Source organism: Atractosteus spatula, chromosome 8, assembly GCF_055471065.1.
Source record: "Atractosteus spatula isolate fAtrSpa1 chromosome 8, fAtrSpa1.hap1, whole genome shotgun sequence".
In the NCBI taxonomy this organism is placed as follows: Eukaryota; Metazoa; Chordata; class Actinopteri; order Semionotiformes; family Lepisosteidae; genus Atractosteus; species Atractosteus spatula.
This window is the reverse complement of record NC_142713.1, coordinates 25,469,395-25,496,387: the sequence shown is the minus strand read 5'-3', so window position 1 is coordinate 25,496,387 and position 26,993 is coordinate 25,469,395. Positions and strand designations below refer to the sequence as shown.

At 35.8% G+C, this 26,993-nt stretch overlaps 1 protein-coding gene across 3 annotated transcripts in view; it reads left to right on the top strand.

The window, feature by feature from the left end:
• nav3 (neuron navigator 3) overlaps window positions 1-26,993 on the top strand; it is a 205,588-nt gene that overhangs the window by 120,659 nt on the left and 57,936 nt on the right. For all 3 annotated transcript variants that reach the window (XM_088923320.1, XM_088923319.1, XM_088923318.1), the window contains one exon: window positions 3,605-3,724. In XM_088923320.1, coding sequence (XP_088779446.1) covers window positions 3,605-3,724 — 120 coding nt within the window. The remainder of the gene's footprint in view (window positions 1-3,604; window positions 3,725-26,993) is intronic.

Genomic DNA, 26,993 nt, shown 5'->3' with positions numbered 1-26,993 from the left:
GCAGCATGGCAATGCATTTAGAACCAAGACAATGAGGCATTTATTTACGTTGTGGGAGTATGGAACAAATTACCAAGCCTCGTTGTTGAAGCTACATTAGCTTCTTTAAAGAAATGGATGGTAACCACTAACTACCAAAACTACCAAAGACTCTTGAATCAATTCAATACTAAGTATCAAACGGACTAAATGGGATGAATGAACAGAAAAAAACCCATAATGGCTATTTACAGTGATGTGCAGCTATATAGTGGCCTCTGCTGGTGGTACGTCTGTAACTGCAGGACTTTCTTAGACTGCCATGTTTCTACCTTAGGATTTATCATTCTTCCATCTCTAATAATATTATTGCTCAGGCATTAAGGAGTTTTCATATCCCCTTTTAATATGACAACACTCTGTTGTATTGAAGATGCAATTGTACTCATTCACTTGTACTAGTACTCACCTATCGCACCCTAAAATTCACAAGGCTTTCTGTGAACTCTCACCTAAATGCTAGTAAAGCCAAATGTGTATTATTCAATAAACATTTGAACTGATTTTTAAATAACACTTTTATTTTTTACCTTATGTAAAACTGGAGTTTACCTTAAGTAAAAAAAAGAAGCAAGTCAAAATTTATAATTATCATGGCATCTGGACTGACAGTGTGTAACTTTCAAAACTTAAATTAATAACTTCAAAAGCTTAAGTAAAATCTAATCTCAGTATCCTTTATCACAAAAGTTTTTTAAATGCACATTTCACAGTGCCCTGTGCCACAGAGGTACAGTATACTGTAATTTGCAGGGTGCAGATAAACTGTTTTCTAGAATATCTCGATTCAGTGATATTTGACTGACCATGTGAAGTAAACAAAATGTAAACATTTTGTAAATTTTGTAAATATACACTGATTTTTTACAAATGTATTGTCATTTGCATCCACACATACAGTACTATGTTAAGAGTTACAATTAATTTTGTTTCTTTGCATGTCTGCAGTTTACAGAAAGACAACTACTGTACAGTATCTGGGCTGAATTACTGTAGGAATTGCCCCACTATTTTTTTATGTTTTGTTTTTTTTAAATGCACAAATGTAAAGACGGTTTTTCTAAGTGTTTTTTTCACAGACATAAAGTATATTGACTTCTAAGGGTTTTTGACCCAATGAGTGATAACTAGCTATAAGTAGGTGAGATCTGAGTGCTTATAATTTATGAGAAATTTAACCTTCAAATGTTAAGTACTCAATAATCATGGTCTTTAGTCTCCTTACTGTCAAACACAGTGTAGAAAGTGTAAAACAAACATCAAAATCAAATACATATGATTAATATTTGATTATTTGATATGACTTTGGCAGCCAGTTGTACCTTCACAAAATCTCAAAATAAATGCCTGACAAATGATGATAAGAAATTATAGCACATAAGTCAATTAGGAAATGTTTGAGTTTTTTTTTATTGGAGCATTCCTTCAGACCCAGGACTGAATGTTCTGAATTTATTTCAAGAGTAATGCTATAGATAGAAGGCCTTCAATTAATGTAACAGTGAATGTTTTTTAATGGATCTACACAAATGTTTATCTTGAAATTCCACTCATTATTATCCATATACTGGGCAGCACGGTTTATTATCTGATAGTATTAAACATAGATATTCATGTCTGCCAGAAGAAATATGTGTAATTTTCCTATAAAGGCATTAGTGTAACATCTGGCAAGTTTTTAAAAAATTAAGCTGCAGATCATTTAAACTTTATTAGAACCCCAGGGGTCTTGAAAGATAGTCTGTGTGATCCCAGAGACCTCTCTGATAGCTTTACAGGATTTGATTGAAAAGCCCACAGTTCTTTTTTGGTGGTACTGTACATATAATGGGAGGAATTACAGTGCCCTCAAAACGTATTGGGACAATGAAGTCAAAACGTATTTTTACAGACAAGCAATTTTTATTTGTGTTCATGAGATTAATATGTAGTATAATAAACTGTACATTTTATTTTGGGGGAAATTGCAAGCACATTTTTTCCATATTAGAACAAAAAATCCTTTGTGTGGGCAGCTTGGTAATACAGTGATTAACATTTCTGCTTTGCAGTGCTTGGGCCATAGATTCAATTCCAGACCTGGGGTGCTATCTGCGTGGAGTTTGTATGATCTTACTAGGTTTGCATGAGTTTCCTCCGGGTGCTCCAGTTTTCCACCGGAGTCCCAAAACATACTAGTAGTTTAATTGGCTTCTGGGAACGTTGGCCCTGGTGTGTGTGTCTATGCTTGCTTTGTGTCTGCCCTGTGATGGACTGGCATCCTGTCCAAGACGTACCCTGCCTTGTGCCCATTGCTTGCTGGGACAGGCTCTGACTTCCCTGCGACCCCGAATTGGAAGGAGCCAATTAGAAAATGGATGGATTATCTAAACAATATCTTTATTACTGAGCTTCCTTCCATTGTGACAGAAATGGAATAGGGATCTGCCAATTCAATCTGACTACTACACATGAGGGAGCCAGCTTTGTTCTCTCTTTCCAATCATAGAGAATTGCTCAGCAGTGCTCAGAATGTTTCCAACAGAGCGAAAATGTATATTCACACAGGACCAGCTGCTAGTTACCTAACCCACCCACATTATTAAACTTTTTCTTTAAGAAAACATTTCATACTTATAGCTTTGATGTAATATCACTCTTATTTAATCTCTCAATTATGTAATTTCCTTTTGAGCATGAGTTGTCAAGCATAACACTGATGAGCATGTTATAAAAACTTATTGTTCGTGTCATCTCTGGCAAGACAAGGTTCCAATTCTTCTTTCGAATGTAGTTCGGTAAATTTGAGTTGCTTTTTTTGTGGTTCAGCCTCACAAAAGGCTTCTTCTTTTTAACCTGCCCACATTTTTATTTGAAATAGTTTTCCACACATTGTATTCTGCAGGTGCCAGTTTGTATTGGAGATGTTAACTAGTTGCCTTTGGAATTGTAGTTGCTATCCTAATCACTTGCCTCACAGCCTGTAATGACAAGATACGTTTGTGCCACTATACTACTACCACTATAAAGTATTCTTGTTTTAATACTGAACACTGTAGTGGAAAATAGTAGTTCCAGCATTGGTGGAATCTTTCATACTGTAGGTATGCCTAAACTTGTGGAGGTCGATGATCATTTGTCTGCTGTCTTCAGAGAGCTCGTTGACCTTAACCATTATGATACATGCTGCTACTGAATGTCTTCTAGGTGTTACTTACTTTTATACCCCAGGAAAACAGGAAACCTTCTAAACCCCTGATATACTGTAGTTGGGGAGGCTTGTGTTTCACTTCCAAAAACCAGAAGGTCGATATTTGATGTTTGTAACAGTTCATAAATTAATTCTTACTGTTAAAGACTGTTTTGTTATTGACTTAAAGAGTGGGATTTGTAGACTTTTAATGGATCCGTATAGAAATGTATTTGGGAAGAAAATGGGTTTAATGTTGGTTCTTCTTTCCCGACATATCGAGCTCCTGAATCTGGAGAAATGTGTGTGCCAGGATTCATGGTCACTGTAACAGTCTGGCATTCCTGTCACTTCGAATCCAAAATGATGTGACAGTTTTGTAATTCCTCATGGCAGATACCTGACTGATGGAGGTCTCAATCTTTACTCCCGCAATGTGCATCGTGTGCCGGACCTGGCTGCCTCCCGTGATGTGATCCAAAGGGGAGTGAGTGAAGTACTGGGGGATGCAGACAGGTAAGAACTTGGCTTCTCTTGGCATTTTTGTGACCCTTTCTTCCCTTTGTTATGGATCTGAAATCAATTAACAATGTTAAGTGTATAGATGGATGAATTGTGTGCCCTTGTTTGTAGCCTTCATTTTTTTTATTATTTATGGTCTCAAGTGCTGGCATCCGGTAAGATTTTTAAGCTAATATGCAAAAGATTATTTGGATACAAGTCCAATTATTTGGATTGACCTTCATTGTTTTTTTTTAATGCTTGCCTTTTCAAAGCCATCAAAAATTGTACTTGAATGTCAAAATGGAAAAGCAATAGGTATTGTGACTCTGCTGAATCCATTGTGCATTCAACCTTAGAAGTGTGTTTGAAAAATGGTTCAGCTTTAATTCATTGCTTCACTGCCTTAAATCAAAGACGTTTTTTATTCCACAGAACATAGTGAAACTCATAATTCATAGTTCACACAATCTTAGTGGAAAAGAAGTTTCATATAGATCAGACATAATTTCTGGAAAAGATGATTTTGTACTGTATGGCAGTATTAGTACTTGTATTTATAAGAATTTTCTGCATTAGACGTTATAAAATGCAGTGTCATGATGGATAAATACTTATGGAGGAACATATTGTCTAACAATAAAAAGAAACATCTATGATACAAGTTGTAAATATAGGGTTCCCATAATTTATTGCTTGATTTAAAAGTATAATTCTTTGTTACACTTTAATTTAGAAAGAGGAAGCCATGTAAATTCAAAATAAGCATAATGACTCTAGGTTTGTGAGATAAATGATAGATTAAGATCTTCATGTTTAATGGATTATCCATTGTGTGTTTTCTGTGCAAATGAATGTTACTATGTTTTAGTTCACCCCCTTAAAAAACTGCACAATAACTGTTAAATGTCCTCTAAATAATTTGATAAACAGCCTTGCATGTGAATTTGTTGTGTTGGATCCACTGCTTAGGGATCATATAGAAATCATATACTGTAGGTCATATCAAAGTGAAGAAAGTGCTGTCATAGGCAAACGCATGGGCCCTTAGTGTTGGTATGTACCTATTGTTGGATTAGGACCACCATTACAGAATTAGCTTTTTGTTGGTAGTCACATGTGGCAAGTGTGTCTTTTTTTTGCAAATAGATTTTTGCAGCTTTAGGTGATTCTTTTGGCATATTCAGACGAAGAAGATGCAATCAGGACTGATCTTATGGAGCAGCCTGTTGTAACAACTGCCCTCATTTATGTCAGTTCTGCCTACTATGAATACTGTTTTATACATAATATAATTAACATTGCCCATTTTCTGGTATACAACGTAGAGTTACACAGCACAGGCAGATGTGTAGTCTTGTGTGTTTGGAATTGCTGTTCTATGGCAACCTCTTCTTGAAAAATGTACTTTTAGTTAATACTGACTCAAAATGAGTAAGAACGTCCTAATAAAGAGATTGGGCAGTGGAGCTGAACTTTTTTTTTACACTAATTGATTTCCATGTTAAAGTGTTTGCAGTCTTTGGGATGTCTATTAAAAATGCATGGCCTGGAGTCTGTGATATGGATTGCTCTCAAGCTGAAGTAGAGCAGAAGAGGCAGGGGGCATAGCTGCAGAGCACAACAGGGCAATAGTAATTTCTATTATTCACAATTTTACTAAGTCCTTGTTCTAGCTGTACGAGCACCTATTATATTAATTTTAAAGATGAAAAAGCTGAAATAGATTTGGTTTAATATGTGTATATTCAGCATTTCGATAGTTGTTTCAGTTTTTATGTGATTTGTACAGAAATGAAACAAAATACCATTAATTGATGTTAATGTTAAAGTGTTTTGTCCTGGTCTACACCTTATATTTAATGATAGGTAAGATAGGTACAAGTAAAAGTAGAAAATAAAGAATTCCTTGCGTTTATACAGTATAGCACTTTTCATTCAAAGACATCTCAAAGTGCTTATCATTTTTATTCTTGTGCAAAGTTTATTCAAAGTACTGTGCATCTCACCCTGCATTTCCCAGAAAATTCTTCCTTATCACCACTCATGCATCAGAAAATATATTCTAAATAATCTTTCTTATCATGCAGTGTATCCTTTTTCTACATAAACCTCAGGGGGGGGGAACTAAAATGAATGGTATACAATGTTTAGTACAACTTAAGTGTAAATTTTGCATTAGCTCTCTGTTAGGGATTGCAGGTTAAATTGTAGCTGGTTAGGAATATTTAGTGCTTCAAATCACAGTGAACTGTGATAAGAATTTAATTAAAGCACAAGTAACGGGTTAATTCACACCTTACATCTTACTAAGTATTTTTAACTTCAGTATTTTAAGCCCAGCACATTTTCATTAATGGAACGCCCTTGAGGCTGTTCTCTGTTTCAAATCAGCCTTCTATCACATTATGAAGTTTGGGGAAGGCTGTTTTTCTAGTGAATATGAATGACACAACCCTGCACCAAATGCAAAGCAGTTTCTTGAAAATGAGAGAGGTGTCCAGGACTTTCAATCTCAAGACTAGCTACCTAGCTCCTCTTTTTTATTTACTTATATCTCTGCAATGAATTCCCATTGTGACAACAGCAGGGAGAGTTTGTCTACACATCCAGTGGGCAATGTACTATATTATAGGGGCAATACAAGATAATTGACTTCCACTATTTTTAAATCCCTTAGCAGCTGGTAGAATAGGGATTTGAATATTGCAGAAGAAAATTGGTCATGGCACAGTGTGAAAAAATAGTATAAAATGGACAAGGATATGGTGTTTTTGTGTTGTTAATGGACTTATGTTAAAAAACATTGGCTAAAAATGAATGTGAGGGAGGTGGGCATAAAACTTTTATGGGTGTGAAAAGGACATTTAATCAGATGTTTCTTGAGGTACAGCAGGTACAGTAGGTACAGAAACACAAGGCAATATACAGTACAATTGTTCACATTTGGGAACCCTGCTTTAAGAGTCAGAGAGAGTCCCTTACCAATGGATATTTGAAAATCATAGGTCATCATGCTGGAAAAGGAAAAAAATCATTTGGAAGCAAAAGGAACTGTTATATAAAGGAATTCAGTAATGTTTTTTATCTACTGTAAGCTACTGCTCATCGTCATGAAGAATGTATTTTTATCTACTGTACAAATGAAGAATTATATAGGTCAGCATCTTCAAAATCATTTTATTAAAAAAAAGAGACTTCTACAGAAAAAAGAGCAGGTAAGCAGCTTGGACGCCTGCCTAGGTTCTACAGTCCTACAGCTTTCTTAGAAAAAAAATCTCTGCACTAACATATTCAGGCTTGCAAATGTGATTGTAAAAAGTAACAAAGCGTAATATTATGAAACAGCATGTTAATTTAAGCATTATCTTAGCCAGATGGCATTTAATAGGTTTTGAGAAACTTATTTCTTGCAGAATGTTCTTTTTTGCTTCACAATAATCAACAGATTGGCTTCGTCAGAGCCTGCTTTCACGGTACTTGTGTTTCTGTTATATGGCCTTGCACTGGGGGGGAAAAAATGGTAGTTTAGTTTTTGTTCACTAGTTTTAGGATTAAAATCTCTTTACTCTCTGAGCTTGCATCACATCACTAAAAAACTGTGACTGCAATCTTCCACGTAGGGTGGGGTTGGGATTAATTAACCAGGATTTCATTGACTCCCAGTGAAACAGTGACCCAAGCCACATACTGTAGTGAGCCAGCAGGCATTGTGATACAGTCAGTGAGGGATCTGCCTCTCTGTAAATTGACGCAGAATCTCCTTTACGCCATTGCAGAGCCTGTAATGTGCCAAAGTTGAATGACATTGCAAAAATTAAAGTTATTAAAAAATAGTAACTGTTTAATGTGGTTGCATAAAATGAGTCCAGCTTCACTTTTTGTCTGTGCTTTCATTCTCACCATGTGGGCGTAGGAGTCATTGCTGTCAGTTTTAGTGTAAAAACTGCAGTTGGTGATTCCAAAATGAGCAGGTATGTAAAAAAGTTAATTCTTGAGAATCATGATTTTTTAAAAATAGTTACCATTTTTTTTTGTTATGCCTACCTGCTTTTTTGGAATTGCCAGCTGTGTGTTTTGCAAGCCTTGGCTCACAGGTACAGTATGAGCTCTGTGACCTCATGCACAAGGGAATGTGGAAGGGTAGACATATTTCTCTAACCTGCCTACCTTTGAGCTACTTGTAACACATCACAGGCAGCAGAGCCCTCTGCCGGAGATTCAGTGCAGGTTAGAGAGGAGGCAAGTCCGTCATCAAATGCACCGCAATCCTGCAAGCACTTGGGAAGCCAAAGTGGTTGCTGGGTTTGCTGAGAGGACTGGTTGACTATTCCCACACTTCCCCTGGGGGCATTCACTCAATTTTGCTCCACCGCTTGAGGAATCCCAATCACTGTCAGTTAGTGGTTTTACCCAGGATTGTACCATGATGCCTTGGTCATAGAGCTGAACCTACATTCAAGGGAGTGCCTTTACAAGTTGAGGCACTTAAGAGGCCTTTTTTATCTACCATTAGGGTCATTTTTGCACAACTAGTCAGATTTACACTGAATATTATGTGTTATAGAGTGATGTTAGTCCTTGGGTCTAATTATTCATTAACAAGGAATTAAAAGAGGGTTAAAAGTACGGTGGAATACAAAACCATATTGGTCTAATACCAATAATAGTTTGGCTTCATGTACAATAGTTTTTCATAGTGATGTGCCAATAATTGTTGGAACCATTTCATTCTGTTGTAAAGCGAATTGAGCAGTATTGATTGCAGTCATCTAATATACAGTAGGAAGGGGATAATAAGAGTTTATGTGTTTAAACAATACATGTGGATTACATAAAACTGTACTGTTCTCTTGGTGACGTCTTTCATTTAGAAAGCTGTGTTTGAATGTTGAAACTTTATAGTTAGTGTTTTCTGATTTTCTGTCACCACTATAGCTGTAAAAAAACTGGAATGCATGTGTGTGCATTCCAGTTCCCTGAACAGTAGCTAGCATTTAACAGATCAGGCAAACAGTGCAAGAAGTCATGGAATATTTACTACTCAAAGGACTAAACCAGCACATTTTGAGCAGAAAAGAAAGTTGGTTCAAAAAGAAAACCCTGTTGGGAGTTGTTGCCTTTCATGTCTAGGTCTGCCCAGTCAGTCCCTTGGAAATTGCCAAAAGGCTGTTTATTTGTGTCAGTGATGCAACTGAGCTAAATTTACTTACAGTAGGTATTTAAATGCACCACATGGAGTGAAGGTACAGAACCTCTTCATAAGGAGATCTTCAATGAGCCTGATGTACACATTCAGTACATTGGTCCCTATTGGTCCAATTTGGTCTAGTTTCCAAACAGCATCTGAAGACAGAATGAAACAGCATTAAAATCTAGCAACACAGGAAAGCTAGGGGATCTGAAATTCATACAGTCTAAAACCAGCTGGATATTTGGAGCCTTTGAGAGAGATTATCATCACTGCTGTTTATGAAAGGGAGTTAAAATTAATGCTGGGCTGTTTAGCCCCAGGATCCTTTACATCCAGGTAAGCTTACAGTGATGCCTTCCCCTATAGAGCCTTCATCACCTTTTGGTCATGCTATGTAACTGCTCAGAAAGTCATGTCATGTCATTTGCCAAACCGCTTTATACCATACGGTGAAGCCGGAGCCTACCCGTCAAGCAACGAGCGCAAGGCAGGGTACACCCTGGATGGGACGCCAGTTCATTGCAGGGCTAGTATAAGCCAATTCTACAGGTACATGGGGACAATTTGGAGGCTACAGTAAAGGCCAAGGGGGGAAATCTGGTCCGGACACCGAGATAACCCCCTGCTAGTATCGAGAAATGGCCAGGGATCTTTAATGACCACTGACAGTCAGGATCTTGGTTTAACTTCTTATCCGAAAGATAGTGCCCACTACAGTATCGTGTCCCCACCACTATACTGGGGTGTTAGATCCCACACAGTTGAGTTCTACTATTAAACACAAGTATTTAATACAATTTGAGGTCTGTATTAAAATACTCTACTAATTTACACAAATACTAATTTAATATTTTTGAATTGCAACTGTGCTGGAATGCATGAAGAGAGAGTGTTCTTAATGTTATAGAACTGAAAATAATTTAGGATCACAGAGAACATGCAAGTAAACAGCACACAAAAATGATGCAGGGTTTTAACACTTAAAAAATACTGTGCCATAAGAGGAATTTTAACAAGTTTATCATGGAACATCATTACCAACATGCAAATGACCTTTTGGAGTAGATAATGGAAGGAAACAGACTTAGATGTGTTATGTTATGTACTGTATGTCCTGCAGTCATCAACTTTTGTTGTTCATTTAATCATTTACAGTATGTTGAAATTTCTCATATTCATTGACTGGTGAGATGATTGTGACTTGATTGATGTCCAGTACCACCATGCTGAAAGTAAATTGGGCTTAGGAAGTATACTGCATATACTATGAGGTTTATTCAAGTAAAAGTTATAGAACCCTGGGAGCATTAAGTTGTATGAGTAATTCACAGGTCCTTGGTTTGGAAAATCATTTCAGCTCATTACTAATCCCACCAGATAGGATACTGTATTGTACGGTCATGCACGGGGCTGGTGTTTGATTTAAGCAACAGAGATACTAATAATTTAAGCTTTGGATTGTTGTAGTAAATTGTTGTTTTAAATACTGTACCTCATCCAGATAAGTGAGAAGTTATGGCCTAATGAATGAGCTTAAATGAAAGAATATGAAGTTTATTAATATAAACAAAGAGCATCTTGCTGAAGTCCCTTAATTGTCTTGCATGAACAAAGAGAAAAAGGTAATAGTTAGAATCAGTAGTCCTTGACTGGTTTATGATTTTTATAAAGTGATAAATAATTGGCTAAATTTGTACTAACACCTTCAAATTTCTGACACTCACCAGAGGTGCTACCTTTTTTCATTACCTGTAAATAACTTTTTTTAAGTTCCTTTGTTTGTTATCTTTCACTATAAAAAAGTAGATTGAAGTACAGTATGTTGAGAAGGGGGAGTCTATAAATACATTCTTGATGCAATATGAATAAGACTGCTCAATGTATTCACTTATTTCTGATGGCCAAAGTCGGTAAAGCATAAACAAGTGAATTTAAACATGGAGGCCTGCATTTCCCTGAAGATTTATGAATTAATAAAACCCCCCCTTTTAGAACATCTTTCAGTGTTTCTTTTGTAGAAACTGTCATGCAGGCTGACTAAGGGCTGGTAGCTGGCTTTTCTGTTTCAGTTGAAAGAGCAGCTTTGGGGAATTTCTGCAGAAAAGAAAGACATGCTCAGAAGAATTTTTAACTCATACTAAAATGCATTCCGGTTCGTGTCTGCACATTGCTGAAGTCAGCATCTAGGAGCTGTGGAGACTGAGAGTTTCCACTGGTGCATTTTATAAAGCCACTGAAAAAATCTATATGTATACAGTATATATCACTCTTTATAAAAGACTTTAAAGCAGTCATATTGATGTGCTTTTACATATTTACTCATTTTAATTGAATACATTTTGAAGTTTGCAAAGGTTTTTAATAACTAGTTTTGAAATTGTGCAAGGATTTGATCATGATTAGTGTGAATCTGCCCATAACAGTACAGTATATAAGGCTGGGATCAGACACATCAAATCATGTGAGATGTGTCATTTATCAAAACTGTGGTTATCAGTTTGATCCATGAATATTATTAAAATCTCAAATGATGAGATTAATTTTAGAAATGCCTAAATTGATCATTTGTAGTTTGAAAATATGTTTAAATTTAGCATTTTGTATAAAATACAGTACATATTTATAAGATATGTGTAAAGTTTAATGTATTACATTTTATGGTTTTAAAAATCTTAAATACTATGAACAAGCTAGCTTGATCTGGTGGAGCAGTCTGATTCAAGGATTGCAATGTACTGTAAATGAATGAAAAACTGTTTTCTCCTCAGTCTTCTCTGAATATTTTTTCCTCAAACCTTTGATAAACCCTACCAGTATATCCATATACTGTAGATAATGTACTGTAACAATTTGGAGTGTGAGGTTTGGTTAAATTAATACCGTTCATTTTTTAATTTTTTGAATAATTTTTTGCATAATTTGTCACTGAATGTGATACAAGCTTTTTGTGGGTCTTAGTGAAATATAGTATAAAGACATAAAGAGAGCCCGAATGCACAAGTATCATAAAAAATAGATGCTTGTTTAATTTATTTCATTAAAAAGTCATCCACCATCCAATGTTCCTGTATGAAAAAAGTAATACCCCCTTAGTAAGTGGTTGCACCACTTTGCAATAACTGCAACCAAACACTTCCTGTAATTGGTGATCAGTCTCTCACAGTGCTGTGTAGGAGTTTTGGCCCATTTCTCTATGGCAAACTGCTTCAACTTAGTAATACTGGAATGTTTTCTAGAATGAACCTTACTTGCATTTGCTGTAGAGCTGTGCAGATCTGTAGACTGGGGAGAGAAATCATCTTAGAGCTGACCTACTTAATTCTGTCTATACCTCATTTGACTGTATCTGTTAATATGGCTTTTTGGTTGTTAGGAATCAGGTTTATAGAGATTGAAGTGGTTACCTTATTTAAGCATGTTAATGTTATGTACAGTATGGTTGTACTGTATATGGTTAAAAAATGAAGAGAAGTCCCCCACTTAGTGAATGAATCTTAATCTCTGTTTTGAAGATTGGGTTTATCTTTAACTTTATGGTGAAACACAGAACATGTCCAGAACATTATATATTAAGAAAAAAAGGTCACTTCCAATACAGTGACAAATGGTTGTGCTGAGTTGGTCAAGGACATTAAATTGGAGGCTTCCTGCTTGTCGCTGATAAATTCCAAGTCCTCATCACTGCAGCACGGTGTTGATGGCATAAGGATATGCAGCATCTTTTGCATTCTGTCTCTAAGTCACACGTCTGCATGCATGACCACTTACAGTAGAATGAGCTGTCAAAAATGCGACAGTACTCTGCATTGTTTTCATTGTGTTTGTTGTGCAAGGCAAATACACTTCTCCATACTGTATGGATATTTTGAGATAGGAAGGGATAGGAAATTCACTTGATGCAATTAATCTTGGATAGTCCAATGGCTTTCTTAACTGTGACACATTAATACATATATAATGGCTCAATAATTACTATATTGGACTGTATGTGGCAGGTCCTACCTGCAGACTGACAAACGTAGGTATTGTTGAAATGTTGCCTGCTAATAACTCAGGTCTGCCTTAACTGACTTGAAGGGAAGTCCATCAGACCGAATTGTTATGCAATGTGCAGTTCTAGAGAAGTATTTGTATCTTGTAACTGCCTGAAGTTTAATTTACTAGCTGCAATAAATATTATTTGTTAAATCAATATTGTGAATAACACCTCTTGTAAGTTGAGTGATATTCCTTTATACTAGGAACTAGTAGTTAACATGATGCTGTGCATTAAATATACCAACTCCTTATTCCAGCAAAGGGATGTGTTCTTTGAAAGTAATTTGTTAAGAGAAAATTTGTTAAAAGAAAATAAATGTCCCAATAATTAAATGCATTAATTAGGGATATTTGACCAGGGATAATGCATTTGTTAATGATAGCAAATGATGGTACGTATATAGTACACATACTGTATAGCTGTTATATATGCATACTGTACAATAAACTGTATTAATTAGCACAAACATAAAGTAAAAAGGAAAAAAAGGACCAAAAATGAAACAGAAAACAAAACATTGCTATTGACATTAAAGGACGATGAATCACTCCCTTGCAAAAATTAATTCTCAGGTTCTGAGGCAGCTGACGCCTTTTTAAGATAAAACTTGCAAAGTGGCTCAAGCTCTGGTTATCCTACATTATACAAGAATGAATCCAGTACAAAAACAGCAGCCAGCTATGTGAGTGATTGTGGGCCAGGCTTTTTGTGCTTTCATTGTAGGGGAAATCCTTTATTATTGTAAAAAGGGCATTAATTTTTCAAATGTGTTAACATACTGTATGTTAGTCCACTGTTCATATAGGGAGCCATTAGATATATTTTCAGCTGTGTTCTGTAAAAACATTAAAAGTAGGTTTTGAAGCTTTAAAAACAATGCACGATCTGGATATGGCTGACTTGGTCTAGCTGATGATATAATGAATGATGGCAGCAACATAACAAATTCTGAAGTTTACAGAGACATTCAGTCAGCTGATGTGGTAGAAAATGCTTCCATATTTATCAGTCCCGCTTCACCACACAGTGGGACTATATCCTATAACATACAGTGATATGACCGATACAATCAAGGAGTTCATCAGGAGAAAAAAGGGAAAATTCTTAGTTTGGCTCTTTTCTAGATTTAAATCCTATTGGACATTAATTTTACATGCTAAAGAAAAGTCTGAACACCACAAGAAAAGATAAATTGGCTGCAGCAAAGGCACGTGAAAGCATTATAAAATGATTACACAAAGCTCAGTAGCTCACACACATCAGACTGTACTTATTACATCAAAAGAACATGCAACCGATTACTGATTTTTACCCTCTAAAATTGACTTTCTGTGAATGTGCCCCAATACTTACAGTGACTTGAAATCACTGGGTTGAACACAAAATATTCCATTCATTCTTCCATTTTTCTAACCACTTTACCACTTTCTAACCACCAATACAGCTTTGCGGGGGAACTGGAGCCTACCCGGCAAACAATGGGCACAAGGCAGAATGCACCCTGGATGGGATGCCAGTCTCTGTAATGAGACAGGCACACATACAGTACACAGACAACTCCAAAGCCAAATTTCCCAGAAGACAGTTAACCTACAGTACCAGTACTGTATGTCTTTGGACTCTGGGAGGAAACTGGAGCAGCTGGTGAAAATCCACATACACAAGAGGAGAACATACAAACTCCAAAGACATACAGTAGCATCCCAGGTCTGGAATTGAACCCAGGGCCCCAGGGTTTCAAGGCAGCAGTGTTAACCAGTGCATCACCTACATTAACCACAAATGCAGCCCACATTAAGTAATTTTTGTCCAACATTTTCTCTAATATTGATCACATGCATGCTTACAATTCCCCAAAAATAAAATGTATTTTTTACTTACCTATTAATCTCATGAACACAAATACAAATCACTCAACTGTAAAGTAAAAATAAGATTTTGCTGTCCCAATACTTTTTAAGGACACTGTAATTCCTCCCCTTATGTATACCACGACAAAATACTGTGAGATTTTTTTTATCAAATCCTATAAAAAGCCGTCTGAAAGGTCTCCTGGATCACACAGACTCTCTTCCAAAACCCTTGGGGTTCTCATCTGTAGCCTAGTTTTTAAAACTTGGCCAACGTTACATGAATGCCTTTATGGAGAACATACACATATCTCTTCTGGCAGACATGAATATCTATGTTTAACACTACCAGATAATGACAAAAATGCGAGTCTCTTTGAAAATGTGCAGTACGCAGATTAAACAGTGTAATGCAAATTACTTGCACTGCACTCAGAAAATCCTAACGGTATCCAAAAAACGATAAATGTGAAAATTGCATTTTACATTAATTAGAGCTTAATCAGCTATTAAAGAAGACTATAAAGAATATGATTTTTTGTCCATGTCTTTTCTGTTGTTGCTAATATTAAACAGCTGAGTTTTTAACAAGTACTGGTTATCATCGTTAAATATGCCATTTGCTCTTAATTTCTAAACTGCTTTCTGTGTTTAAGTAACCTTAGTTATTGTCTTTGTTATTGTTCATTTTTTTAAGCTCGCACTGTTACCTTGCTATTAACATGCTTCTAAACCTTAAAACAGTTCTGTCTGTGTTGCATTTCATCACTTTTCTTGCACTTAGTCTGCATGGCTGTGACTTACTGAAATATATCAGATATGGGGGAATTGGTACAAACCAATAACAATGCTCAGAATGTGTGGAATCATGAATCACCATTTACTGCAATATGTACAGTACTTGTGTCATAGAAGGGAATAGCTCTATATTTGAACCCCAGTTTTAAGTTTCATGCGAAGAAGAGTATGCACTTATTTTTTTATAACAAAGACATAAACATTTATGCTCACAATAAACCAATTTTATTAAGCTGCTTTCTCAATATGTATTTCCATTGGATGGCCGCAGTGACGGTCGAAATAAATATGAACCATGCAAGCACAGCAGAATGATGCAGTGTACACAATTGAACCAAATTCACATTTTCATCATCAACGTTGTCAAGTAAGTGTTGTAATTAACATATCAGACCACATTCTGCATTTGAGACACAGCAACGCACATCCATACTGCAAGGGAAAAAAAAAAAAGAAGTGGCCCTTCTGGTGTGACAGTGTATCATCATTTTAGTGTTGGGCATTGACGTGCATAGAAAGGAAGTGGTGTAAATGTGTTCAGAAATCCATACTAGACCATAAAAGAGCAGAAATGATTATAGCCTGACAAAGTGGCAGTGATTACTGTGTAGTTTGATTTAATCAGCCCTTCAGAGGTTAAGGGACCACCACAAAGCTGTAAAAGCACCGATAAGGCACAGTAAGAAGTTCCACACAGCTGACAGAGAAAAACAGAATAATAAGGTTCAATATATTTTAACACTAATGATTGGATTTCTTGGTAAGTGTTCTTAACAAGTAATAGAAAATAAATAATCCTATTAAAAGAGTTAACTCCAAATGTTTCTAGCTAAATGCTGAGTGTTAAGAGTAGGTGCTTTAGGTCTTCTTTAGTATCAATATACAGTAGCATAGTAGTTCAGGTGGGTAGCTGCGTCGGCATGCGTAGGCTGCAAAGGAACAAGTAATAGGTTTATTCCATGCTGAAAAAAAGAAGAAAGAGAACACAACGTTTCGGCCATGGAGCCTTCTTCAAGTGTGAGAGAGACAAGGCAGTAGGCAAAAGAAATGTAGCGGGAGAACAAAGGCTGGGAGGGAGGAGGAGTGAGAGGCGGGAGCAGGGGACAGAAAGAGATGATTTATTCCTGTACTGGAGTCTTTGCAATGACTTCCTTTCAGGTTTTTAATTTTTCATAGTATTTAATGCATTGGGCACCATGTACTGTACACTGTTGTAATCCATGATACTGCTTTATTTGTTATCTACTTTTAAAGTTATGTTTGTATTTTGTAATTGGACCAAAAAAAACATTACACCCAGATCCTGTAAGAAAATATACAGTATGTTGGAGTTGCCATTCACTGAATGTGTAGAATGTGCTACTGCAGTCTGGTTGTTTGCGGTATTTGTATCTCATATAGGAATTGAGTTTAAGCGTTGCGGCCATACTGTGAAATGGGTCAGAATACGGCATTGGCCTTGGTCTGGCAAAAATCAGATTCTGTGAAATAGCTATAGAGTTTCTGTTTCTGTTTGCCTTGTTTTAAACCAGGTTTCTACAAGATCACTGTCTCTTGGAGCTACTACTGGCAAAACAACCCAAAATAATTGTATCATTATTATTTTTAGATTGTTCAAATTATAATTAGGAATATTAATTTCCTCCATATGGGTTGCGTATATACTGTAAGTGCGGTATTTATTTCTAAATCCCATAATATATACAAAGAGATAAAATGTTATTATATGATATCTGAGAGAGTAAAATGAGGAAAGTACGCCGACATTCACTTGCCCAGTAAAAAGGCTTCTGAATTGCAGCTGAGATATGTCTATCAATTGCATTTGTTTTTCTGGTGGCGCCAGCTTTTGTACCACAGGCCATGGTATTCTAAGACTGCTTCTAAACCATAGACAGCCATAGACAGCCGGTTGACAAGGAGATGACTTATTTTTCCTCAGATCACTACACTCTCAGCTATTTCTCTGGCTGGGATCCAAAGTTTCAGAAAAAAATAATTCAGTGATATTGTGGTCATTCAGAGCTTGAGTAAAAACTGTCATTTATTCCCTGTTTTTCTGTTTGGCTTTCACTGATAAAATGAGATTCAAGACTGTCTATTCAGGGAAAAGAGCTGGAGATTATAGGGCATCATCTAATCTCTGCAGCATGTTTGACTAGAGGATGATTCCTAGGTACTCACATGGGGCAACTTAGTTGGATCATTGGATAAATATCTTGGATATCTGGGCAATTCCACTACAGAAGTTTTCTGCAACATAGTGGTGTGTATCAACACCTGACAAGTTTCCTGTTTAAAGGTGATTTATACATTAAAAATTAAAGAAAACAATTAAAGTTGTAAATTAGAATTTGTGCTAATGGGTAAAATATTAATTGCACAGTCATTTTGTATTCTTGATTTAGGAAAACATGCGAAGGTTTTCCCATGTAAAAAGCTGGCCTTCATTTTACATTACTCATGATATCACTTTAGCTCCTCTCATTGTAGGCAAACTGTTGTGAATAGGTTCATGATCAAATAAAGTCATGCTGAACATGTGTCTTTGATTATGAGTTAGAGAGACACTATCTTAAATGTCCAAATTTGGAGTGAGAATTTCATCTGTATAATGCCAAACAATTTGAAATACAAAAATAGGTTGCTGAGCTCCATAGAGAGAAAAAAAAGTTTTTTCCAGAAACTAGCTCATGTTTAAAGTATGTTACTAGAAAACAGTTCAATAATTAGATATTGAATTACTGACATACACTTACTGTATAAGGACATATTTTGGCTAGATTTAAAGCATACTGAAAGGCTGAACTAAAACTGAAGTATTAATCTTTACTAGCAGTTTACTGTGGTTATTTGTCCTGTAGATGAGAGAACAAACAGTTTCTATTTATCTAACTTAACCTTCGTGCCAGGAATGGCTTTGATTGGCTTTTAGTGACAGCAGCACATTTTTCAGCTCAGTGAGTCATGGGTTAGCTGTTGTGGAGATGTGGTGAGATGATGCTTTTCTCCAGCAAAGAGCAGCCATTTAGTGGCACAGCAGCAGTGCAGGTGGGCTGTGTTCTGACAAGGCTTCAGCGGGGTGTGACAGTACAACCAACCACAAGGAAAGTGAAAACAAATAGATTAATCTGAAGGGGTGAGTCTCATTTTATGGAGTTCTTTAACAGTGACTGCACGTTTTATCATTTTGTTTTTAAAAAATTGGTTTTATGGGGTTATCCAATGGCAAAGTTGATATAAAAGTGCAAAGTAGAGTAAAACAGATTTTCCTGTATTACTTTGAGTTCACGTTTTACTGCAGCTGAGGGAAAGTCAGTTAACGGAATGTACAGTATTTATGTTTCTCACCAAGTCTCCCTTAAGAGGTCTGATGTTTAATTACAAGTGCATTTAGGGTCAACAGCATTAACCAGGATTATGTCAGTGGAAAATTAGGAAGAACTGTATCTGCTGTTTTACAAAACTTAAGCAGACATGTAGTAATACTGTTCTGATAAGTTCATCTTGTGTTAAAGGACATACAATTTAACAGGTTTATAAAATGTTAAACTGTTGATTTCATTGTAGATGTTGATGCTTTACTGTTGCAAATCTTGTTATTTTCATCTCTGAGGAATAAAGTTTAGTGACTGGAGCTTGCATTTGCTGTATGTAGAGAATTCCTATTAGCTCAAGGTTCATTTCTGTGTGTTTGCTCCCAAGTAGATAAGATTTTACATTTTTCAGAGGTGCACAAAGTACTTGTACACACTGTTAAGGTACTTAGCACTGTCAGCATGATTTCCTTTAAAAAACTACAAGGAGAGGAACTATGATGAATAGAAAAAAACAAATTATTAAGATTTTGTAAAAATTAATTTTTAATTGCAATTAAAAATTACGTTTAATTACAAAACACAGGCATACAGTAAGTTTACAACTGTGTTAATGAAATAATTAGATGTGTTTATCTTTTGATTCTAATGCAAGTTAATACCTCTTATAATAAATTACTCCAGAATAATCATTGGATTTAATCTGAGGTTTATGTCTTATATTAACACTTATTATGAAAGGTTTCGATTGGCATAATCTGCAATCTGTTTTTCTATCTCTAGCTATTTCTTTTGAAAGAAAATATTATGTGTAGAAGTACAATGTCATTACAGAAACTTACCTATAAGGGCCACCTGTTCGGGATGATCACTGTGACATTAAGACCGCATGTGTTCAAAAGGTTTTCAAATATACAGTAGACTTTCATAGCGAGATCTACCGTATATCATTAAATAGTGCAGTTTTGGATTTTGACCTTTTTTTGTAAAAATGGTTGCCTTTTTCCTCGTTTGGTTTTATTTTCTGAGATATTCCCAGATGTAAAGCAAGCAATACAGTAAATTAAAAAACATGTCTACTGTAGATTGACTCCTGTAAGGGCATTATTTATGAGCTTTTAATATTGCTTGAGAATATTTCTCATGGTGAACATATACCATTGCATCCTCACCTCTCTGAAGAGGATCCCAAATGAAGCACAGCAGCTGCTGTGTAATTGGAGGATAAAGGACGGCTATTTTTTAGGTGTTTATTGAGCAGCAGGGCTGGGTAATACAGGAAATTGATGTTAGGAAAAAATAACTCCCTATTTGCTGCAGCTGTGATTTCTAGTACTGTAATCAATGGGCTCGTACTGTGATGCAGCTATTGATTTTTATGTAAGCTGTGCCATTTAAAGTCAACCTGCAAAAAATGTGTGGAGAATGCCATTACTTTATAAATAATGTCTGACATGATGAGCGACAACAGTACTCTTTTTAGGCCTTACTGGGCTGTCAGTCCGATCAAGAAGGATTGAGCTAGTTTCAGACATTATGAGACATGAAGTAATGAAATATTTAGTCAATGCAGCTGCACTTTTACAGGTTTTCATCTCTCTAGAAGAGTCAGCCTAGATCTGGTTTTTAGAAAGTGAAACTTAACACCTTGTTTGCCATGCTATTCCTTTTACTTTCTAGAATCAGCCTCAGTTATCTTTAAAAATCCTGTACAGTATAAAGTAAAGGCAGACTTTTGCAGGGCCATCTTTAGCCTTTCTGTGAAGCTTACTGTGAATTTATTGCCTTGGTTTTTTAAATCATCATAACAAATTGTACTTACTTCCATTTAATACTGACTTTCCTATGCTGACCACTGTGGACATGGGTATTTGTTACAGCTAGGTAGTAGTATATAGTAATTGTAGAATGTGCATTGTCCTACCACACCTGTGAAACTACCACACAGATGTTCAGTAAAACATTATTCTGTATTGTACTGAGAACTTTGTACATTGCAAAAGGGGACACAGGTCTACCTTTTATTTGTGTGAGGAATGCAAAAATTGTAAAATGTTTTTGGCAAAATTATAAGTCCTGTTTTTTACCATTTGATCTTGCATTTAATCAGTATTATAATACACTGGATAAATCCTTTGATTTGGGTAGTTTACTGTGAAATATGGTCCTTAATTTTTTACATAGAGTGTATCTGTGTATCTAAGTTTTTTACAAGCGTCACGACACATACCCAGTAAAGTGTAATAAGAAGGTGAAAAATTAATTTAGAGCTACTCATTGCAGACACTTATAAAATGTCATCTGTGGATTTACAAGATTATTAAGAAATACATAGATTCTGAATGTTTGTCACACTTAATACTTCATAATTTTGATAAGGTAAATATTTGGGCCTTATCTACATAATTTAACTGTTCTGTGGAGCATTAATAAAGACACTTTTTTTCTACAGAAAACAAGTAGCATGCATCTAAATGGAGGAAAAAGAGAATTAACGACAGCCAAAAATGCCCTGGAGGAGACCACTGTGGATTTTCACTTTGAATTCAATTTTACAAAAACAGTAAACCAATTTGGTTTTTAAAATCAAATCTTCTCAGTCTCTCTTGGTTAAGCTGTACTAACCATGACCAATAAGAGTGTTAGAAACAAGAGAAGGAAATTGGTAATCTTATTAAGAAGTGGATTAAATACATTAAATGAATTATAAAAGTAGCAGTTACTATATTTTGACAGCTCATCAAACAGGGAAGAAAGAATTACCTCAGTTTCATTGAAAATATATTCTAAAATATAAAATACACTCTTCTTCAGCTCATACCAGAAGAAGGCTCAATGTTGATTCTTCTTTTTGCTTTTCAGCGTGGAAGTAATCTTTAATTGTTCCTTTACATAAGTGGCATTGTTCTGTTTACAGTGAAATATTAAATGTTTAAACAAAATGCCCATGTTTTATGAAAAAACATACATTTGATTGTTTTTTTTTTCATTCACACACACTTCATAATAGATAATTTAAGATTATTGGGAAGATTCTTCCCAGACCTGTCCTGCACCGTACAGGTTAGTGGAAACACATGAGGTTTCAGAGGACATCAGAAAAAGAGTATTTGAGCTCATTAGTCTGGAAAGGGTTATGAAACCATTTTTAAACATCTGGGGCTCAGTCTATCCAGAGTCAGACACTCTAAAAATGAAAAATTTTTAAGTCCATGGTGACTCTACCAGGACCTGTTATAATGCCACAATCTCCCCAAGAGCAACCTGGAAAATCATCCAGGGAGTCACAAAGAATCCCCGAATAACCTTCAAGAATCTGAAGGCCTCTCTTGCTGTGGTTAATGTCAGTGTACATGCTGCTACCATCAGGTAAAAACTGATGAATGGTTTTCATGAAAGCATAGTCAGAAAGAAATCATTGCTCTCTACAAATAATTTTGCCACTCATTTGCTTGCCAAAGAGCACCTGGATGAAGGAAAAGACCACTGGAATAATGTTTTCTGGACAGACTAGTCATAAGTTGAACAGTTTGGCCACAATGTGAGGCGTTTTGTGTAGCGAAAAAACAAACACTGTTGTAATGAGAAAAAAAAATCATCCAGTGCGTAAAACATGATGGTGGGAGTATGGTTTGGGGTAACTTTGCTGCTGACATCTTGCCATTATTGATTGGATCATGAATTTGGTTTGTATCAACGAGGGTGTCAAGCCATCCATTTGACAGCTGAAGCTGTGTTGAAAGTGGGTCATGCCAACAAGACAATAATTCTAAAAAAGATCTACAACAGAATGACTGAAGAAGAAATCTTGTGTTTTGAAATGGCCGAGTAGTAGTGTAAACCCATTGAAATATTATGGTAGGGCCTGAAGTAGGCTGTCCGTGCAAGGAAACCCTCCTATGTCACTAATCTAAATTGTTTCTGTAAGGAGGAATAGTCCAAAATTCATATACATATTGACAGTTAAAGGATATGTCTAGTTCAACTCCTCAAGAAAGTGCCATCAGTTACTGTATTACATTTAAATCATACTTATTCACAATATGATATTTACTGCTAATCAATCAGTTAAATATAATTAAATATAACATGTCTTCATGTTATACATGTGAGCATAGATAGGTTTAACACCTTCATGAATATCTAATTACATTTTAGGTGTAAAAAGAGAATAAGGAGCAGTCTAGGGGGTTCACCAACCTTTTCTCTGCACTGAAAGCTATTTTCATGTTTTTCTGTGAAACATTTTCACATTAGCTTATTGTAAATCGCTGATATGATGGTCGGTTTTCTGTATAGGGACACTAGCATTATTTTACTTTACTATACTGCTGCCCTGGAAGCTGTTAAGTAAGTGTGCTGCACATCTAAGACTAGTAGCGGTAAAGATATTTTTATATAAGATTCTAAAAGCAAAATCATGTGATAGGAAGCACCAGAAGACTCGCAGGACGTGGTCCACTAATTCCTTGATTTTAAGTAACTGTGGCAGCACCAGATGTTTATGAAAGAAGGCTACGGTACATGCTGAAAAGAGAATACTGTTGGCATGGATGCAGAGGTTGCAGAAACAAAACTATTTCCAGGCAATATAAATACTTCAGTAAATAATACATAACTGCATACAGGAGGAAATGATTATAGAAAACATTCAGGGATTTCGGGTGGTTTGTTACACTGTAGTTACCAGTGTTATTTTAATATATGATTTCCTTGAAGTGGTTAAAAGAAATACAGCACAATGCATTGTATACCTAAAGGCATTACAGCTTTGACATTGGAGAACCTATTGATTTTTAAAGCATACCATTCATAAACTAATAATTATCATAATGTGGACCTTGTGTTTAAAAAATATATCTGTAACCAATAGAAGACTGCCGCATCTCAGTTGTTTCTCACCCACTTATCAATATATGTCTGTATGTTGTTTTATTTAAAAAATGAGAAATTACATGGGTTTTATATTCTAGGCAATAAGTATTTATGCAAATATTTTGTAACAGAAACATCATGAAGTAAATATGAAATGATGAATTTTGATAGTAAATGACAAATTCTCTGTGATAGAATAGGATAAAAACTACATTTCTGTTCTCTTTCATTCCAAAAGGCTGAATTATTTCAGTCAAAAAATGGCTGAGCACAGTGCAGTCTGTAAGTCTTTAGACTTACAGTATGCACAGTATATAAATTACTGTTTTGTATCACTCACTCCCTATTTGTAGAATTTGTAGAAAATAACAGACCTTGGACAAAAACTGGAAGAAGCAACAATGAACAGTATCTGATTTTGGTCATTTTGGACCACACATAGATTATTCTGTCAAGGATGCAGGCAGTGGAACAACCAACAGTTGCGCATCATTTGCACATTGCTGACTTTGTGATAATAGTGGCTTCTGAAATTATTAGGCATTTCAGAAGCATTATTAATACATCCTTTCAGACTCTTTTGAATTGACACAATTAAGAAGGTAGTATTAGTGCATAATTAAATAGTTACATGGTTGCTGGGCCAATGCTGAAAACAGTCAGGCAAGTTCACAGCTCATTTTCCTAAGGCAAAGGTAGATGCTGTTATGACAAATCAATGGTCATTTTGTAATTTTCCTCTCACACATGTACTTGCTTTAAGGCTGCAGACATTCTGCTGTTCTTAGAATGTGATTGTTGTAAAGCTTACACATATATTATTCGTTAAACAGGGTTTTTGAAAATGAAATATGTAAAACCTTTGTATTGGAATTTCACACGTACCACTGTGGCACTGAATACATTTATACAGACCGAAAAGATTTTCAATTACATTTTCAATGGGGGTATTACCCATGAAAAGAACCATGAAAGGTTAAAAATCTATTTTTTTAAAAGGTCATCTTCTGTAAGCTATTGCAAATAGTATTGTCGAGACATATCATCCAACTGTTATGACCTGGAGACTCCTGTGTCTGTGGAATCCACTCACTAGTTCACTGTGAAAGCAGTGACAGGTGAGTGCTGGGGATGTGCTGGGCTAACTAGCAGAGCAGGGGATGACCTGGTCAGGCAGACAGAGAGAAGGCGGGAAGCACAAAGAATGTGCAGTGCAGCTAGGCAGAACAAAGCCAGAAATGCATGGCGCAGCTGGGCAGAGCAGAAAAGGGAAGCTGTTCAGCCAAGGAGGTCAGGTTGGTGGCCAAGGACGCTACATGTGCATGCGTAGCAACTAGGAGACGGATTGAGATTCGGCTGACTATCAGGTTCTGTCTCGGAATTGAGGAGTCCGACTGATTTAGGCGGAGTACTGGAAGTTGTAAAATTTAATGGAGTACTAGCAGGCTGGTTCGTGCAAGGAACACTTCCATAGTTAGGAAGCTCAAGGACAGAGCATATGACTATGGACAGGGCAGGGGTTAAGTATCTTGGAACTGATGAGGTAATTACCTTGCCTTTTAGTGGAGGCAGGTGGCACAGACAGCACATCCTGATCGCGTTCTCACGGCACATTTGTTTGACTCCATGTGTGAACGTGGACTGTTGCCATGGGGTCCAGGAGCTTCATGCTCTGTCTCACCAGGGTGTAACAACAACACCTTGCAAAAATAAACGTACAGCCATATTAAAAAAATAATGTACATAAATTGTACCCTCACAGTGTGGGGCACAGGCTTCACACAAAAAAACAACTCCTGTATAATCGCTGCCAAAGTGTATACAACTAGTATTGCCTTATATTTTAGTTTCTGTTTTTTCAGTACAGTTTTTGCTGACTTAATTCACAATTTAAAGGTGAGCATCCAAATTTTCACTAAATCTTCCCCCTTTTTAGCACTATTTAGTATCCCTTTAATGTTTCTAACTGGAAAACAGAATTGGTCAAAAGCAAGTCTAAAAGTTACAAGTCTAAAAGTCTAAAACACAAATGCCAAAAACTTTAACACTACTTTCCAACTCTGTATAAATAAGCAAATAAAGTTGTTGGCATCTCAAATGTAAGTGGAAATTAATAAAATATAAGAGGGAACTGGTGTTGTGAATATTAAACCTGTGTGATACAGTATTTTGTATTCAGCATACTGAATGCAGTTTAGGGGTTTATATTTATAACAAAACTATGATTTTTTTTCTGTTTTGGACACCGACAAATCTTAACTATAAATGTGAAAAGAATATTGATGTATTTTTTCTAATGACTGGTATATTCCAGATATCTGTTGAATACACTTCAGTTGCAGTTAGCAAAAACACTTAAGCACCCTTTATCCCAATTCTGAACCAAATGCTTCGGGTGTATTGTAAAGCTATAATCATATTCTGTTTGTGTGGATTTAAAATTTGTCTTGCATGAATTATGAATGAATGCCTAATTAAGATTTGCTTTGCCTCCTTTCAGATCATATCAGGTTTGCATTTACCTAATTTGTTCACACTTAACAAATAATAGAAAAATAATTAACCCTTTAAGCAAAGGATTAACAGACAGAACTGACCCAAAAGACAGCAGATATTTAGTGTACACGAGGAAGGAGAAACATTAGTAACATTTTTTAAACATTCTTGATAAAGGTGAGTCTTGGTATGCCAAAGAGAAAGAAAATATAGGTTCCTAAACAGCATTTTAGTACAAAGTTTTGATTTTCTCTAAACATATAATTTGAAATAAAAAGTCAAACTGAAATCAAACTGAAAAATCTATTTTCATCATTATTATTTTAATTTGTAGATGAATCAATGGGAAATAAATTATTGAATACTGAGCAAAAAAAGAAATGTATCAATCTATGTACATGTATATATGTATGTAGGTCACAGAAATTACAAATTTTGGATGTTAAATGTTTTGATATTGTTTTGATTAATTGATTTTCATGACTGATCATGAAACACTTAGTGACTTTAACTAATTGCATATGCATTAAATCATCAGTCTGAGAAGTAATTGAGCACAGATCATGAGGTGATTTAACCTGTTGAATATCAAGCCTGGTGGAAATCAAGAAAGAAGATGTAAAGGAACCAAATATGTCCTCTTTATCAAGAGAACAGTTCCTTCTTGCTATTGGTACAGTATCTTGGGGGCTGGACTAAGTTTGAGCATTGTCAC